Genomic DNA, 19,512 nt, shown 5'->3' with positions numbered 1-19,512 from the left:
TTAAAATCCTATTAGTTTGAGTTGGGAATCGGATTATCGTCGTCGAGAATCACTCGTCTGGCAACTAGGGTCTAATTTACGCCAATCAACGGCAATTATTGAGGGGAAGGGAGCTCCTATTAGAGAACCTCATCCACTTAGTCTAATGAATGGGGAAGATTCAATCTCTGCTGTGGAGACGGAGCATTGGGGAGCTGCAGCTGGAGGCGATTGCTCCAGGCTGGAGAGCCAGTGCTGTTATTTATCAACAAGGGGGTGCTGTCAGGGCAAACATGAGCTGGGGAGAGGGCACTCTATTGTAGGGGCATCGCGGAGGCTAATGGCATATTTCTGTATTTCTCTGGTAAAAATGTGTCACACCCTAATCTATGGTAATCATCAAGACAAATTAAAGATTATCAATTTGTTAACAATTTTCATAAACTAGGAATAGTTTTCTGCCTAAAATCATACATGTCATTTTATACATTGAGCGATTGGCTTCTAGGGTCATCCAATGATGTGACTCAGACACCAAACGCAGAATTACAGTTCACATTCACCAAATGTAAAATTACAGGGTGTCAATGATTTTCTGTCACATCAGTTTCATTATATATTGACCACAGTAAATTAGTAGATTTTCTAAAAGGTAGCTATTTGTTATAAACTGTAGGCTTAAAAGGTAGTCATGTATTTATGTGTAAATACTGCCCTCTAGTCTCAGAGTTGCAAATAGTAGGCCTAAAGATCTTCAAACGAAACAAGCACAAAGGCCTAATAATGTATTCAGTAACAAAAGAAAATCAATGACTTATTATGGCAAAACATTTTTTTCCCTTTCTGTAATTAATGGCAAATGAAAAAATCATATTGTCAGACACACAATCATAGCCTGGTCCCAGATCTATTTGTGTTTTTGCCTACTCAATTGTCATAGTCAAGCTAAACATGTTTGGAATAACAATTCCATAAGGAGTTGGCAAGAGAGTACAAACAGACTGGCACCCAGGCTAACGCAATCCCTTCATCTTGCAAGGATACCATTGGCCACCCATTCAATTAGCCCGCTGGAATATATGAATGGAGATGAGCATCAGTGTTCCATGGGTCAAACATTTTTCCATGCTACCATTATTTTATTTTTTTCATGCTGATACTACTTAAATTCTAACGCAAAATCCAAGTGAGATATGGCCCCAAAATATGTAACGCCTGGCAAAAACGTTTAGTGCCCTCATTTGCATTCACCTTGATTTCAGAATGTTTTGATGCGACACTCGAGAAATAACCTATCAGTGACCTGCATCCTTTAAGTTTGAACCGCATTCATGCAGAATCTGATGAGTGACTGACCCGCGCTAGCCACACTTGACATTCAAGACAGCAGGTAAGTGCTGTTTTTGAATTAGCTAGCTGGTTATCAGCTAGTATAAAGTTACTATTTTGGAAAACATTTCAATAGATACCTAGCTAAGTAACTATTTAGCTACAGTAGCTATATCCCCATGCGCAATAACTAGCTTCAGACAGTTCTACAAGTTGTTAGCTAATTAGTTAGCTAACTAGCTACCTATTTAAAACACACGTTTAAGCTATCAGCAAATTGCATTTTATTTTGACGACGTGCTAGCAGTAGGTAGATACCGTTTGTAAACGCAGAGACGAAATAATGTAACTAACGTTAGCTAACTACATGACTAGCTACTGCATACGCCGCGCTTACCTAACGTTAACGGCCGAGATCCGTCATGCGTAAATTCTATTCTATTTTTACTTACTCTAGAGTCATCATGATTGTTTTTTTTGTGTGACTTGTTCATTTTGTCCTTCGTTTGACCTGCTGGCCGCAATTACTGTTATGGAGCGAGATGGCTGCCAAAAGGTTGAACATACTGTAGCGACCCACACAGACAGCTGTGTGTTATGTGTTAGGCTAGTAGATGGTTGTGTTGTACCTACCAGTACCCAGTGTTCGCGGGGTCCGACATGTCAATCAACCTGCTATCTGCCAATCACGGGAATGCCTGGAATGTTCTGATGCCGGGCATCCTGGCGGTTGGCGGAGTGGCGTGGAGGGGGGTTGGGCAGGGGGATGGAGCATTGGAAGTTAAGACCAGGTTTAGCCTTTGTTCTCTCTCTTTTACGTCTGGGCTTCGCAAGAGAAGGTCGCGATTGGCTTGTGGGTTATCTTTCATTTATTTGGCGTGGGCTACGGCCAAACAGTAGCCTGTGTAAAGTTGGTTTAATAAGCCGTCCATTCGTAAACTCAATCCTCTGTCTGGACAGTTGTTCTTTTATGATCTAGTCAGGTCATTACATTGGTGTCAGAAGTAAAAACGTTGATAGAAGTTAGCCAGCTAGCTAGCTGACGTCTGTGGCTAGCTACCGTAGGTGAGAACGGGGGTTGAAGATGCTTCGTGGGAATCCGAAAGTGAAGGTGGAGGTAGGGGACGATTATGGCCAAGGAGGTGCGTGTGCATGGACGTCGGGGGTTCTGGCTGAGGAGATCGCCAGGGCATCGGAGCCCAGAGGCCGCTTGAGGGAGGACGTTAGAGTGATGGCGGCTGAAGCGGGCATGAGTGCTTCGTCGACTGTGTTTCGCGCGGATTCTGGTGGGCGGACCGAAGGGGTGACGTCGGCCGCGGCGGGGACGAGGAATCTGGGGCTCAGGATGTAAACAAACATGGCGGCGCCCAGTTCCCGGCTGCGTCCGTATCCGTTAAGACCCCGAAGTATTCCGGTAAGGCGGATTGGGAAGCTTTTCATGCTCAGTTTGAACTGTTAGCTCATTTTAGGGGGTGGTCGGATGAAGATAGGGCACTGCAGTTGGCTTTATGCCTCACGGATGAAGCTCTGGCCTGTTTGATATTGATTAGCCCCGAGGACAGACGTGATTATGGTGCTTTAGTGGGAGCACTGAGGAGGCGCTATGGACAGTGTGTACAGCCCGGGCTACTGCGCTCCGAACTGAGTAATAGACGCAGGCAGCCTGGAGAGCCTCTACGGGTGCTAGCTAATGACATTGAGAGCCTCTCTCGGCGGGCATATGCTCACATGCCCCCCCTCCGTGCAGAGCGAGCTAGCACGGGACCAGTTCATACAGGCGCTCTCTCCTACGGAGCTGCGCATACAGACCCAGCTGGCTCATCCTGAGTCATTGCAGGTAGCCTTGGAGATGGCTTTGGAGAGGGAGCTGGTGTGGGCTGGGGCTTCAGCTGGGGCTTTGGTGGGGGTGCAGGGAGACAGACCCTCTGTGCGAGCTGGGGGCAGAGCAGCCCGGAGCCGGAAAAGCCTGCATGGGTGGCTGAAATGACAGAACTCATTCGTGCTGTGTCGCTACAGGCGGCACGAAACACACGCCCTGGTCCCAGGGTCTGCTGGGGTTGTGGCCAGCCAGGCCATCTGCGCCGAGATTGCCCCATGTCCCCCAGAGCTCAGGGAAACGGCTCGGGGGTCCGCATAGACCGGGTAGTGCGGACCCCTGGCTTTCTATCCCAACCACCATCTTCTTCAGGAGGAGCCCACCGGCACAGACGGGGAAGCAAGGCTCCACTTCCCCCAGAAGCAGACGAGGGCAAGCGGATGGAGCCTGTTGTTGTGGTGGGCCGGACCTGTGTTGGGGACTTTTGTCATGTCCCTGTCACTGTGGAGGGGGTGCCCTGCTCCGCCCTGGTGGACACTGGGTCCACAGTAACCCTGGTGAGGCCAGATATTGTGCCAGGTTGGACTCAGTGTGAGCCTACAACTGTGCAGCTCCGCACAGTCACAGGTGAGCTGGCACCCATGAAAGGGAAGGGAATAATGACTCTGACAGTAGGGGGCAGGACTGTGCGTCATCCTGTGTGGGTGGCGGCTGTGCAGGACCCTTGTATCCTGGGGTTGGACTTTCTTAGGAGCACAGGCTGCCAGTTAGACCTAAATAGGGCACACTGAGCTTCCAGGGAGGGCCGGAGGTCACCATGGCCCCTAATGTCACATTCACTCAACCCAACAAACCCTTTACTCCAACAGTTAAAGCAGCAGAGACTCATGGCTGCCCCCCTCCCCCACATCTGGGTGTGACTTTTCCCCAGCCCCCCTGTCACCTACGGCGTTGCGTTACATTCCCCCAGCTACCTCCACGACACAGTCCTCTGTGAGCCCGGGCCGCGCCCCCAGCCCAGCTACCCCAGATGGGAGGGAGAGGACACTGTCTGCAGTAAGGGAGATATGGGGGAGGAACTGTGTTGGTCTTGACCCCGAGCAGCAGGAACGGTTGAGGCAGTTGCTGTTTGAATTCAGAGACAGCTTTGCGCTGAGTGAGGAAGAGGTGGGTCAGACTCATCTGGTGCAGCATGAGATCGACACAGGTGATGCTCGACCTATCAAGATGCGTCCCCGCCGTATCCCGCTGGCACGCCAGGAGGCGGCAGACAAGGCTGTGTTGGAGATGCAGCGGGCAGACTTCATTGAGCCCTCAGACAGCCCCTGGGCGGCGCCAGTCGTCATGGTTCCAAAGAAGGGGGGCAAGCTGAGGTTCTGTGCGGACTACAGGCGGCTGAATGAGGTAACCAGGAAGGACTCATACCCCATACCACGTATCGATGAGTCGCTGGACCTGGTTAGGGGGTCCTCCTGGTTCTCCTCACTAGACCTCCGCAGTGGCTACTGGCAGGTGCCCCTCTCCCCAGAGGCCAGAGCCAAAACTTCGTTCTCCACTGACAGAGGACACTGGCAGTTCAAGGTCCTGTGCTTTGGCCTGTGCAACGCTCCAGCTACTTTTGAGCGTTTGATGGACAGGGTGCTGGATGGCATCCCCCGACAGCAGTGTCTGGTATACCTCGATGACATCCTGGCCCATGGCAGCTCCTTCCAGTCAGCCCTGGGGGCGCTACGGTGTGTGCTGGAGAGGGTGGCTGCCGCAGGTCTGAAGCTCCACCCCGAGAAGTGCCACTTCATGAGGAGAGAGGTGTCCTTCTTGGGCCACCGAGTGGGGAAGGAGGGGATCAGCACCATGGAGGACAAGGTAGCGGCTGTCAGAGACTGGCCCACCCCCACCGACCAGCGTCAGCTGAAGAGCTTCCTGGGCCTGGCCTCGTACTACAGGAGGTTTGTACGGGGCTTCTCAAGCGTTGCTGCTCCACTGAACCGCCTGCTGCCGAAGGACAAGGCTTTCACTTGGACAGTGGAGTGTGAGGAGGCGTTCAACACCCTCAAACGTGCACTGATCGAGGCCCCCGTGCTCGCCCCCCCTGACCTCACATTGCCCTTTATCCTGGACACAGACGTGAGCAATGTGGGCATGGGTGGGGTGCTGGCCCAGGTGGGGCCAGAGGGGGAGAGAGCGGTGGCGTACTTCAGCAAAACATTTGACAAACATGAGCGCCGCTACTGTGTCACCCGGCGGGAGCTCTTGGCTGTTGTGGCTTCCGTCAAACACTTCAAGTACTACCTGGGGGGTCTGCCCTTTACTGTAAGGACTGACCACTCTGCTCTCCAGTGGCTCATGTCTTTCAGAGAGCCAGAGGGGCAGGTGGCACGCTGGTTGGAGGAGCTTCAGCCGTATGACTTCACGGTGGTGCACAGGGCAGGGGCACGCCACTCCAACGCCGACGCCATGTCCCGTCGGCCCTGTACTGCAGACGGCTGCCGCCACTGTGAACGGAGAGAGGGACGGGAGAGAGCTGTGTGCAGAGGAGGGGGTCTGTGCCACAGTGTGTCGGGCGAGCGGGCCTGTCTGCTGTGAGCTGCAGACTGTCGACGTGGCTGAATGGGGGCAGCAGCAGGGACGGGACACAGACCTACAGCCAGTGCTACAGTGGGTAGAGGCGCAGGTGAGGCCACCATGGGAAGAGGGTGACAGCGCTCTCACTCGCGACCAAAGGGTTGTGGTCAAAGTTTGAGCGACTGCGGCTGGCTGATGGCGTGTTACAGCGGGCATGGAAGGAGTCAGCTACGGGGAGGAGAGGTGGCAGGTGGTGGTCCCAAAAGCATTGCGGAAGGCTGTGCTCCAGAGTACTCATGGGGGGTGGGGACTGGACACTTTGGGGTCACAAAAACACTGCGCCGCCTCCGTCAGGGCTTTTACTGGGGGCAGCACAAGAGGGATGTGGAAGACTTTTGCCGCCGCTGTGACAACTGCACAGCGAGAAAGGGCCCCCAGGCCGCTCTCATGCTCAGCTCCAACAGTTCCCAGTGAGGGCTCCCATGGAGAGGGTGGGAGTGGATGTAGTTGGGCCGTTCCCCACCACAGACAGTGGAAACCGCTGGGTGCTCATGGCCATGGACTATTTCACAAAATGGCCCGAGGCCTATGCTCTGCCTGACCAGGAGGCAGAGACCATCGTCGACGCCCTGACAGCGGGGATGTTCAGCAGGTTTGGAGCTGCAGAGTCCATCCACAGCGACCAAGGCAGAAACTTTGAGTCCCGGGTGTTCGCCACCATGTGTGAGAGGCTGGGTATGCACAAGACCCGCACTACTCCTCTCCATCCTCAAAGTGATGGCCTTGTGGAGCGCCTTCAACAAAACGCTTGGACAGCAGCTGGCCATCGTCTCTTCCAAACACCAGCGTGACTGGGACAAGCACCTGCCTATGGTCCTCATGGCATGCCGCTCCGCTGTCCAAGACTACACCTCCTGCACGCCTGCCCTCCTCATGCTGGGGAGAGAGATCCGTATCCCTGCGGAGATGGCGTTTGGTCGGCCCCTGGATAGCCCTCATGTTTCCCCGGGGCCGGAGTATGCCCGGAGACTCCAGGACCGCCTGGAGACAGCCCACACCTTCGCCAGAGAGCAGCTGCTGAATGCAGGTGTGAGGCAGAAGAGGAACTATGACGTGCACACCCGGGGAAGGCACTTTGTGGCTGGGGAGCTGGTCTGGGTCTACAGCCCGCTAAGGAAAAAAGGCAGATGCCCCAAGTTGGACAGTCACTGGGTGGGACCCTGCAGTGTCCTGGAGAGGGTAGGGGAGGTTGTTTACCGGGTGCAGCTTCCTCCCAGGGGGAGAAAGGTGACACTGCACCGGGACAGGTTAGCCCCATATAGAGGGGCCTCTTCTCCCCAAACCCCAGGAACCCCCACAATTCCCCTCTCTGGCAATGACATTCTCCAGGCACCCACCCCCCCGTGCCGCAGACAAGGCTCCAGACAGCCCACTCCCCCTGTGTCACCGCGTGGTTCCCCAGAGCCACGGACTGTATTACCCGTTCCCGCTTCCTTGTCCCCCATGTCCTTGCCTTCATCCCCTGGTTCCCAGAGGGGCACTCTGCGGCCATCACAGCCACGCAGGCAAAGGAGACCTCCGGGTCGCTTCAGAGACTTTGTTTGTTCCCTCGGGGACGAGGGACTTTGTGGTGGGGGGCTGTGTAGCGACCCGCACAGACAGCTGTGTGTTATGTGTTAGGCTAGTAGATGGTTGTGTTGTACCTACCAGTACCCAGTGTTCGCGGGGTCCGACATGTCAATCAACCTGCTATCTGCCAATCACGGGAATGCCTGGAATGTTCTGATGCCGGGCATCCTGGCGGTTGGCGGAGTGCCGTGGAGGGGGGTTGGGCAGGGGGATGGAGCATTGGAAGTTAAGACCAGGTTTAGCCTTTGTTCTCTCTCTTTTACGTCTGGGCTTCGCAAGAGAAGGTCGCGATTGGCTTGTGGGTTATCTTTCATTTATTTGGCGTGGGCTACGGCCAAACAGTAGCCTGTGTAAAGTTGGTTTAATAAGCCGTCCATTCGTAAACTCAATCCTCTGTCTGGACAGTTGTTCTTTTATGATCTAGTCAGGTCATTACAATACATATGGTTAGGATCGTAAGAAAATCCATATGTAAATAGTTAGGATCATAAGAAAAGCCATGCATGAAACGTAAAATGTTAAATTAGATCTGGAAACCTACAAACCCTATGTTACAACTTAATGAACATTTACACATTAAATTCTTACTTTACGTCTCCCTTTATCAGTTACATATCTTTTTTTTATACATACAAACTTTTGTCAGTAATGTGGCATCTGCAAAGGACATGAATGAATGTAGCTATTCAAAGTTAGCTAGTCAATTAACTCTAGCCCAGATGTTAGTTGCTTTGAAGCTTCCGGTTTCATTTCCAAAATAAAAGTCTAGAACTTGTTTTAGAATTGCATTCAATAACGACCTTACACCAGTAGATGGCGTAGTATAGGCTTGGGCCTATACCACCCAAATTACTTGCGTGAGAGTGATAGACACAGAGGGCCTTGTCTAGAATAACCGCCTGAGCTGCGAAATGGAAAGTAAATATGATTTAGGCTAGGCCTATTCCCCTCTCTAAATATGCCATGCTGTTGTGTTTAATGGACATATAATTAGATAATTTATTTTTATAGCTGCGTGGGGCTACTGTGGTGATCATGTAACCTAATGAATCACACTTCTTCCAGTATTTGGGAGCACGGACTGTAGGCCTTATATTAGGTATTTTTACTGTTGTATAAGTGAATTCCACTCTGTATGTAGGCTTGTTATAGCATTTACATTTACGTCATTTAGCAGACGCTCTTATCCAGAGCGACTTACAAATAGGTGCATTCACCTTATAGCCAGTGGGATAACCACTTGACAAATTTTGGGGGGGGGGGTTGGAGTAAGGGGGGGTAGAAGGATTACTTTATCCTATCCCAGGTATTCCTTAAAGAGGTGGGGTTTCAAATGTCTCCGGAAGGTGGTGAGTGACTCCGCTGTCCTGGCGTCGTGAGGGAGCTTGTTCCACCATTGGGGTGCCAGAACAGCAAACAGTTTTGACTGGGCTGAGCGGGAACTATGCTTCCGCAGAGGTAGGGGAGCCAGCAGGCCAGAGGTGGATGATCGCAGTGCCCTCGTTTGGGTGTAGGGACTGATCAGAGCCTGAAGGTACGGAGGTGCCGTTCCCCTCACAGCTCCGTAGGCAAGCACCATGGTCTTGTAGCAGATGCGAGCTTCAACTGGAAGCCAGTGGAGTGTGCGGAGGAGCGGGGTGACGTGAGAGAATTTGGGAAGGTTGAACACCAGACGGGCTGCGGCATTCTGGATGAGTTGTAGGGGTTTAATGGCACAGGCAGGGAGCCCAGCCAACAGCGAGTTGCAGTAATCCAGACGGGAGATGACAAGTGCCTGGATTAGGACCTGTGCCGCTTCCTGTGTAAGGCAGGGTCGTACTCTCCGAATGTTGTAGAGCATGAACCTACAGGATCGGGTCACCGCCTTGATGTTAGCGGAGAACGACAGGGTGTTGTCCAGGGTCACGCCAAGGCTCTTCGCACTCTGGGAGGATGACACAATGGAGTTGTCAACCGTGATGGCGAGATCATGGAACAGGCTGTCCTTCCCCGGGAGGAAGAGCAGCTCCGTCTTGCCAAGGTTCAGCTTGAGGTGGTGATCCGTCATCCATACTGATATGTCTGCCAGACATGCAGAGATGCAATTCGCCACCTGGTTATCAGATGGGGGAAAGGAGAAGATTAGTTGTGTGTCGTCAGCGTAGCAATGATAGGAGAGGCCATGTGAGGATATGACAGAGCCAAGTGACTTGGTGTATAGCGAGAATAGGAGAGGGCCTAGAACTGAGCCCTGGGGGACACCAGTGGTGAGAGCACGTGGTGCGAAGACAGCTTCTTGCCACGCCACTTGGTAGGAGCGACCGGTCAGGTAGGACGCAATCCAAGAGTGAGCCGCGCCGGAGATGCCCAGCTCGGAGAGGGTGGAGAGGAGGATCTGATGGTTCACAGTATCAAAGGCAGCAGACAGGTCTAGAAGGACAAGAGCAGAGGAGAGAGAGTTAGCTTTAGCAGTGCGGAGAGCCTCCGTGACACAGAGAAGAGCAGTCTCAGTTGAATGACCAGTCTTGAAACCTGACTGGTTTGGATCAAGAAGGTCATTCTGAGAGAGATAGCAAGAGAGTTGGCTAAAGACTGCACGCTCAATAGTTTTGGAGAGAAAAGAAAGAAGGGATACTGGTCTGTAGTTGTTGACATCAGAGGGATCGAGTGTTGGTTTTTTGAGAAGGGGTGCAACTCTCGCTCTCTTGAAGACGGAAGGGACATAGCCAGCGGTCAAGGATGAGTTGATCAGCGATGTGAGGTAAGGGAGAAGGTCACCGGAGATGGTCTGGAGAAGAGAGGAGGGGATAGGGTCAAGCGGGCAGGTTGTTGGGCGGCCTGCCGTCACAAGTCGCAAGATTTTATCTGGAGAGAGAGGGGAGAAAGAAGTCAAAGCATAGGGTAGGGCAGTGTGAGCAGGACCAGCGGTGTCATTTGACTTAACAAACGAGGATCGGATGTCGTCAACCTTCTTTTCAAAATGGTTGATGAAGTCATCCACAGAGAGGGAGGAGGGGGGGAGGGGGAGGATTCAGCAGGGAGGAGAATGTGGCAAAGAGCTTCCTAGGGTTAGAGGCAGATGCTTGGAATTTAGAGTGGTAGAAAGTGGCCTTAGCAGCAGAAACAGATGAAGAAAATGTAGAGAGGAGGGAGTGAAAATATGCCAGGTCCGCAGGGAGTCTAGTTTTCTTCCATTTCCGCTCAGCTGCCCGGAGCTCTGTTCTGTGAGCTCGCAATGAGTCATCAAGCCACGGAGCTGGAGGGGAGGACCGAGCCAGCCGGGGGGATAGGGGACATAGAGAGTCAAAGGATGCAGAAAGGGAGGAGATGAGGGTTGAGGAGGCAGAATCAGGAGATTGGAGGGAGAAGGATTGAGCAGAGGGAAGAGATGATAGGATGGAAGACAAGAGAGTAGCGGGAGAGAGAGAGCGAAGGTTGCGACGGCGCATTACCATCTGTGTAGGGGCAGAGTGAGTAGTGTTGGAGGAGAGGGAGAGAGAAAAGGATACAAAGTAGTGGTCGGAGACTTGGAGGGGAGTTGCAGTGAGATTAGTAGAACAACAGCATCTAGTAAAAATGAGGTCAAGCGTATTGCCTGCCTTGTGAGTAGGGGAGGACGGTGAGAGGGTGAGGTCAAAAGAGGAGAGGAGTGGAAAGAAGGAGGCAGAGAGAAATGAGTCAAATGTAGACGTAGGGAGGTTGAAATCCCCCAGAACTGTGAGGGGTGAGCCATCCTCAGGAAAGGAACTTATCAAGGCGTCAAGCTCATTGATTAACTCTCCAAGGGAACCTGGAGGGCGATAGATGACAAGGATATTAAGCTTAAATGGGCTAGTGACTGTGACAGCATGGAATTCAAATGAGGAGATAGACAGATGGGTCAGGGAAAAATGGAGAATGTCCACTTGGGAGAGATGAGAATCCTGTGCCACCACCCCGCTGACCAGATGCTCTCGGGGTATGCGAGAACACATGGTCAGACGAGGAGAGAGCAGCAGGAGTAGCAGTGTTTTCAGTGGTAATCCATGTTTCCGTCAGCGCCAAGAAGTCGAGGGACTGGAGGGTAGCATAGGCTGAGATGAATTCTGCCTTGTTGGCAGCAGAACGGCAGTTCCAGAGGCTGCCTGAGACCTGGAACTCCACGTGGGTCGTGCGTGCAGGGACCACCAGGTTAGAGAGGCAGCAGCCACGCGGTGTGAGGCGTTTGTGTAGCCTGTGCGGAGAGGAGAGAACAGGGATAGGCAGAGGCATAGTTGACAGGCTGCAGCAGATGGCTACAATAATGCAGAGGAGATCGGAATGAAATGAACTAAACATCTGGGAAAGGAGAGAGCGGGGCCTCCCCTCACCACAACTCCCAAATATAACTCTCCCAACTTCCACCTCAGAAACTATAATTGTTGTAAAATACAGCGGTTCAATGTTTTCTAGGAATAGACTAACTTAGTTTATTCAGCTAGCTAACTAGGTGCAGTATTATTCCGTGAAAAACGTCCGGGCACCTCGTCATAAGACGCCACAGCCAGCTAGCATGCCGGTCTCCAACAACACGGTTTAGCGCCAATACTCGGCGACAACAAACCACCAGTGTATCAACACGCAAGCAGATCGTTCGTGTCCGTGTCTAACGTTGTGGGTTAGTCCCGACAGCTTGAGCGAGTCCGTCGTCAACTTATTCAGCCAGTTAGTTAGCAAACTAGCTAGCCATTGCTTTCAGACAAAGAAGAACCCCTCCTTTCACGGCACGAACACACAGAGAGAGCCAAACTAACGTTAACTAGTCACCCATGTCCCGAATTCCTTGAACGACTCGGGCTATCAATATGTAAAAAACAAAACACAAGTGTAGGTTATGACTTACCCCTAGCAGCTACTGTTAGCTAGCCAAGTGCAAAGCTAGCCACTGAATTGACTCAGCCAGTTCGCGTCTGTTCGGCTCGGTCGTTCCAGCTATTGTTTACTAGTAGCTATCCAGGTAGCAACAAGCTAGCTAAATTTCAAGCACAGTAGCCACTTGCTACCTAACGTTAACGGTTCAGACAATGAGGTTAGAAAACAGCTGAATGGTAGGCAATTATTGTATGTAATTATTGTAGGCAGCCAGCTGGCGTAATTACAGGCACTCTCAGGCGTGAAACAACTATACCGTTGCTAATAGCTACTCGCCATCTAGTCCAGGTGGTGAGTTAGCTAGCTAGCTAGCTTCGTGCTACACCCGGCACAGCCGAATACAATACAATACAATACAATACTAACCTACAATAATTACATACAACAACCCACGATACCTACCTACAATACCTAACTACAATCTAAATACATAGTTTAAGCCTTACTCGACAAAGCCCAAGCTATGTATAAAGCCAAGCTTACCCGACACCAAGCTTACCCGACGACCTCCTCCTTCCTCACAGCATTTTAGCCATTTGCGTTGCACAACCCCATCACGCAGAGGTTAAATCCATATCCAATAAATTAGACAAAACAAAATATTGATTACATTTGTACATTTTAGTCATTTAGCAGACACTCTTATCCATTACATTTACTATTACGTCATTTAGCAGACGCTCTTATCCAGAGCGACTTACAAATTGGTGCATTCACCTTATAGCCAGTGGGATAACCACTTTACAATATATATATATTTTTTTGGGTGGGGTAAGGGGGGGTAGAAGGATTACTTTATCCTATCCCAGGTATTCCTTAAAGAGGTGGGGTTTCAAGTGTCTCCGGAAGGTGGTGAGTGACTCCGCTGTCCTGGCGTCGTGAGGGAGCTTGTTCCACCATTGGGGTGCCAGAACAGCGAACAGTTTTGACTGGGCTGAGCGGGAACTGTGCTTCCGCAGAGGTAGGGGGGCCAGCAGGCCAGAGGTGGATGAACGCAATGCCCTCGTTTGGGTGTAGGGACTGATCAGAGCCTGAAGGTACGGAGGTGCCGTTCCCCTCACAGCGCCGTAGGCAAGCACCCCATGGTCTTGTAGCAGATGCGAGCTTCAACTGGAAGCCAGTGGAGTGTGCGGAGGAGCGGGGTGACGTGAGAGAACTTGGGAAGGTTGAACACCAGACGGGCTGTGGCATTCTGGATGAGTTGTAGGGGTTTAATGGCACAGGCAGGGAGCCCAGCCAACAGCGAGTTGCAGTAATCCAGACGGGAGATGACAAGTGCCTGGATTAGGACCTGTGCCGCTTCCTGTGTAAGGCAGGGTCGTACTCTCCGAATGTTGTAGAGCATGAACTTACAGGATCGGGTCACCACCTTGATGTTAGCGGAGAACGACAGTGTGTTGTCCAGGGTCACGCCAAGGCTCTTCGCACTCTGGGAGGAGGACACAACGGAGTTGTCAACCGTGATGGCGAGATCATGGAACGGGCAGTCCTTCCCCGGGAGGAAGAGCAGCTCCGTCTTGCTGAGGTTCAGCTTGAGGTGGTGATCCGTCATCCACACTGATATGTCTGCCAGACATGCAGAGATGCGATTCGCCACCTGGTTATCAGAAGGGGGAAAGGTGAAGATTAGTTGTGAGCGACTACATACATTTTTTATTTTTTCATACTAGCCCCCCGTGGGAATCGAACCCACAACCCTGGCGTTGCAAACGCCATGCTCTACCGACTGAGCTACATCCCTGCCGGCCATTCCCTCCCCTACCATGGACGACGCTGGGCCAATTGTGCGCCGCCCCCAGTCTTGGCTATAACCTGTCCTGAGCGAAATAGCCAAGGGGTCCCAAATGGTCAAGGCTATCCTATTCTTATTGCCAGATCTGTTTTCCCTATCAGCCACTGCACGTGCTTCTTCAACTATTTTGTTAAACATTTATTTAGAGGCCTGTGAGCTAGGGTCTCTTTTTAAGGGGAGGCATATAATAAAAACAGTTCTAAAACACAAATAGAGTTAAAAAATTATTCCGCAAGACGCCAGTACCCAAAATTATAGCCTAAATTGCAATGCCTACAAAAAGTGAAGGCGTTTGATTTTTTTTGTTGGGGGGGGGGATAGGCCTCAATTAAAGTGATAGGCTAAAGAACTTTAGGAATTTAGATAATTTTGAAAACACACGTTTTTCAATAAACAAATGGATAAGTCAGTTCTATTCTCTTTGATTTAGTTCCTATTGCAACTCAGACAAATGACTGAATAGATGACATACTGACTGAACTGAATGCTCAGCCCAGTCAAAACTGTTCGCTGCTCTGGCACCCCAATGGTGGAACAAGCTCCCTCACGACGCCAGGACAGCGGAGTCACTCACCACCTTCCGGAGACATTTGAAACCCCACCTCTTTAAGGAATACCTGGGATAGGATAAAGTAATCCTTCTACCCCCCCCAAAACAATTGTAATGTGGTTATCCCACTGCCTATAGGGTGAATGCACCAATTTGTGAGTCGCTCTGTTTAAGAGCGTCTGCTAAATGACGTAAATGTGCCCTTGAGCAAGGCACTTAACCCTAATTGCTCCTGTAAGTCGCTCTGGATAAGAGCGTCTGCTAAATGACTAAAATGTAATGTAAATGTAAATGAATGAAGGATTCATTCAATGTTCAAATATGTTGGAATGACAAGTTGCACGTATCGTGCATGCTCTGCACTTTATTTGGCTAGTAGGCAAATAGGCCTACATTACGGTATAATGACTATGGCTGCATGCCATAAAAATGTACATTTATATTAACCCCTCCTACAGAATATGTTTGGCAAGATTTTGAGTGATGAAATATTCTATAAATAAATATTTTGTGGCAAAGACTCCAGTGGTCATACATAATTCATAGATTCACCAAACATCTGTTATTATTCGGTTTCATTATTCCTGGTAGATACTACTGGTTATAATTGCAGACAGAGCCCAGAGAATGTGATGGTGCAATATTGAATTAGTCATATTTTGATAAGGTGCATGCATGGGGATGTCCACATCATCCAGAGATATGCCCATGCTGTAGAGATGCATCTAGCGGACTGAAACTTCACTGTTGTAGGCATAATACAGCTAGTGCAGGATACCTCTTTCCGGTTTCCCTGACTTCAGTTTTTTTTATACTGTGTTATGCTTGTTTGTGTAGCACTACTCACAGGCCGTTTGGTGTACGTTTTATTTTTTTGTTGGTGAAATGAAACTGCCAAAAACCTGGAAGGTATTCTTGTACGTCAGAATTGCAACACAAGATTTGTTGAAGCCTAAAATGTTGGTCCGAAATTCTAACATGGTGTTTGTATATTCACAGATGACATTTCACTATAATATTTCATGTTTCACACATGGCTTTTCTTATGATCATAACAATTTACATATGGATGTTCTTACAATCCTAACGATGCGTACGTTCAACCTTTTGGCAGGTATCTCGCTCCATAGACTGTCAGCAGTATTAATACATGCTCCTCAGGCTCAGCCAATAGTGTGCAACTGCAGCTGGCAATTCGGGGAGTTCCCCCGAGAGCATCCCATTGGTTCCTTCATGTACACCCCCCCTCTCAAGCATCCCATTGCCCCTTTGAGTCAAAAGGGAAATACAAGTAGTTGAGTTTTCACTCCTACCTGCCCTCACCATCATTAACAGAACTGCGGGAAAACAGTGCCCAAAGGACACTGTCTACCGGTCGCCCCCGCCTCCCACTAGTACAGCAGGCAGGAGGCTGGATTGACACAGTGTGCTAACTAGCTAGCTACACTGTGTGCTAGCTTGCTAGTTAGCTAGCTAGCACACGGCGTCGCCCCCACCTGTTGTGTACTGGAGAAAACCGTGTCCAACAGGCAGGGGCAAAACAGGCAGGGGCAAAGTAGACCTCTAACTACTCCGTTACACAGCAGGCGGGAGGCAGGGGCGACACCGTGTGCTAGTTAGCTAGCTAGCTCCCGCCTGCTGTGTACCGGAGGCCTCTTTAGGACTAGCTGGCACACAGTGTCCTTCGCTCTCACCTGCTGAACACCTGCCCTCACCGTCATTAACAGAATTGCAGGGAAACAGTGCCCGACAGGCGGGAACGATGGACACTACCGGTGTGTAATAGATCATGCTGCAGGCAGCAATAACAACATGGAGAAGGAAAAAATACATGTTTGCATGAAATGCAATTAATTAATTATTGAATGGTATGATGGAGACAGCTTTGTAGAACCAAAACCTACAGTCAGCTCAACAAACTGGAACTCGAGAATGAATCTTTTGGGGTGCAGCAGTTTGCAAAATATATTGTGCTTATCACCCTCATGGCAGTCAAGCAATGCATTCCAACTAGGTAGCTACTCTCTTACCAACAACTCCAAAAATGTGTAAATACTGCCCTCTAGTGTCAGAGTTGCAATTGCAATTCAATAACGAGCAAGAGAGCAGAGACTGGCATCCAGGCTACTGGAAGTTGGGCAAAGCCTATTTGCAGTCCAGTGCGAAAACCTATGACCAACTTTGGGAAAATAACATATGGCTGCTATCTTATCATTAATGACATGTTACTCTTTCTCTTCAGTTTCCAAGATGGCTTGGACTCGAGGTGGATCATTTCGTGGTTCCAGGGGTGCCAGCTTTGCCCAAATCCTCAAGAAAAATATTTGTGCCCCACCTGGATTGACAGTGGCATATGTGTCTCCAGCTGTCTCAGAAGTTAACAACCTCCTTGACCCGGCATGCAACACCAATTGTAAGCCTAAGTAAATGTTGTGAAAGGGATGGGTCCTGTTGGTTTCTGTGGTTACAGTTTGTGAAGGTGAAAATGGTCACCCATCCCACTAGAGCACTAGCACCAGAAACTGATGTTTGGTTGTCTTGTTGTTCTGCCACAGGTGGTGGCATCAGATCAAAAAGCATTCCCCAAGAGTTGATTGACCGGTACAAGCGGGGTGAGACCCAGGCAGTGTCAGCTCTGTACCAGCTCTCTCAGGTTCTACAGTTCCAGGTTGAGTTAAAGGAAACGGTAACCACAGGTACGTCTCAAACCATGTCCTACATTGATCCTCCATCCATAGGCTCTTATTCATGGCAGTGTATATACATGGTCAGTAATATGATATGATGCATCTCCAGGTAACATCCCAGGTTTCTACTTTGCCTTCTGTGTCGTGGTTGACGGGGTGAAGTACAAGACTGGGATGGGGATCAATAAGAAGGAGGCCAGGGCCAGAGCAGCCCAGCTGGCCCTTGAGGACCTGCTGCCCACCTTGGATGGAGATTCTCTGCTTCCAGAGGCATTGGGTGAATAGCTGTACCAACTAGTTTGATTAAATCTCTGGGATTGGAAATAGATTTTCGATTCAAATTCAATGTTTTAGGGAATGGTTTGTAAATGGACTGTCAATATAATATTGTGTGTGTGGGGTTTCAGATGGCCCTCCTCCCTTGCCAGTGAAAGAGAGTCAGACTATAGGCTCAGAGATCCATCCTGGAAGAGCCATTTATGGCAAGTCATTTCTTATTTAATTATTGTTATTTTATTTCTGTTTTGTAGTTGTTGGAAAGCACATTGTTTGTCAAAGTTGTTTAAAACTCTTCGATTTTGATCTGCAATTACATGTTAGGGGTTGTTTCTGGGCATTGAGCAGTGATGGTGTTGTTTCCCCCTACTGTACTGCAGAGCGTAAGAACCCCATCAACGAGCATGTTCCCCAGGCAGTGAGAGAGCTGCTGAGTAAGCTGATGGACAGCTACCCTGAGTTCTCTGCCTGCAGGAGCACAGTGGCAGCATTTATCACTCAGTCACGTAAGCAAGGCGGCACTGGGAGACACTCTTCTTCCATGTCTGGTTATATATTGGCTACATTTAAATGTTTTAAATATATATATATATATACACACTACCGATCAAAAGTTTTAGAACACCTACTCATTCAAGGGTTTTTCTTTATTTTGACTATTTTCTACATTGTAGAATAATAGTGAAGACATCAAAACTATGAAATAACACATGGGATCATGTAGTAAACAAAAAAGTGTTAAACAAATGAAAATATATTTTTTATTTGAGATTCTTCAAATAGCCACCCTTTTCCTTGATGACAGCTTTGCACACTTTTGGGGCATTCTCTCAACCAGCTTCATGAGGTAGTCACCTGGAATGCATTTCAATTAACAGATGTGCCTTAAAAGTTAATTTGTGGAATTTCTTTCCCTAATGCATTTGAGCCAATCAGTTGTGTTGTGACAAGGCAAGGGGGGTGTATACAGAAGATAGCCCTATTTGGTAAAATACCAAGTCCATATTATGGCAAGAACAGCTCAAATAAGCAAAGAGAAATGACAGTCCATTACTTTAAGACATGAAGGTCAGTCAATACGGAACATTTCAAGAACTTTGAACGTTTCTTCAAGTGCAGTCGCAAAAACCATCAATCGCTATGATGAAACTGGCTCTCATGAGGACCGCCACAGGAATGGAAGACCCAGAGTTACCTCTGCTGCAGAGGATACGTTCATTAGAGAGTTACCAGCCTCAGAAGTTGCAGCCCAAATAAATGCTTCACAGAGTTCAAGTAACAGACATATCTCAACATCAACTGTTCAGAGGAGACTGTGTGAATCAGGCCTTCATTGCTGCAAAGAAACCACTACTAAAGGACACCAATAAGAAGAAGAGACTTGCTTGGGCCAAGAAACACGAGCAATGGACATTAGACTGGTGGAAATGTGTCCTTTGGTCTGGAGTCCAAATTGGATATTTTTGGTTCCAGCCACCGTGTCTTTGTGAGACGAAGTGTGGGTGAATGTATGATCTCCGCATGTGTAGTTCTCACCGTAACTCATGGAGGAGGAGGTGTTATGTTGTGGGGGTACTTTGCTGGTGACACTGTGTGATTTATTTAGAATTCAAGGCACACTTAACCAGCATGGCTACCACAGCATTCTGAAGCGATACGCCATCCCATCTGGTTTGGGCTTAGTGAGACTATAATTTGTTTTTCAACAGGACAATGGCCCAACACACCTCTAGGCTATGTAAGGGCTATTTTACCAAGAAGGATAGTGATTGAGTGCTGCATCAGATTACCTGGCCTCCACAATCCCCAGACCTCAACCCAATTGAGATAGTTTTGGATGAGTCGGACGGCAGAGTGAAGGAAAAGCAGCCAACAAGTGCTTAGCATATGTGGGAACTCCTTAAAGACTGTTGGAAAAGCATTCCAGGTGAAGCTGGTTGAGAGAATGCCAAGAGTGTGCAAAGCTGTCATCAAGGCAAAGGATGGCTGTTTGAAGAATCTCAAACAAAAGTATTTTGATTTG

The 19,512-nt window shown here is 49.4% G+C and overlaps 1 protein-coding gene across 1 annotated transcript in view; it reads left to right on the top strand.

The window, feature by feature from the left end:
* The first annotated feature begins 1,078 nt into the window (after nt 1–1,078).
* Nucleotides 1,079–19,512, top strand: part of adad1 (adenosine deaminase domain containing 1 (testis-specific)) — a 28,435-nt gene continuing 10,001 nt past the window's right edge. The window contains exons 1-6 of the mRNA XM_041857509.2: nt 1,079–1,369; nt 16,769–16,939; nt 17,082–17,222; nt 17,323–17,490; nt 17,621–17,695; nt 17,870–17,995. Coding sequence (XP_041713443.1) covers nt 16,777–16,939; nt 17,082–17,222; nt 17,323–17,490; nt 17,621–17,695; nt 17,870–17,995 — 673 coding nt within the window. The 5' untranslated portion in view covers nt 1,079–1,369; nt 16,769–16,776. The remainder of the gene's footprint in view (nt 1,370–16,768; nt 16,940–17,081; nt 17,223–17,322; nt 17,491–17,620; nt 17,696–17,869; nt 17,996–19,512) is intronic.

This window comes from Coregonus clupeaformis, chromosome 3, assembly GCF_020615455.1.
Source record: "Coregonus clupeaformis isolate EN_2021a chromosome 3, ASM2061545v1, whole genome shotgun sequence".
In the NCBI taxonomy this organism is placed as follows: Eukaryota; Metazoa; Chordata; class Actinopteri; order Salmoniformes; family Salmonidae; genus Coregonus; species Coregonus clupeaformis.
This window is presented reverse-complemented; position numbering and strand designations above follow the sequence as displayed.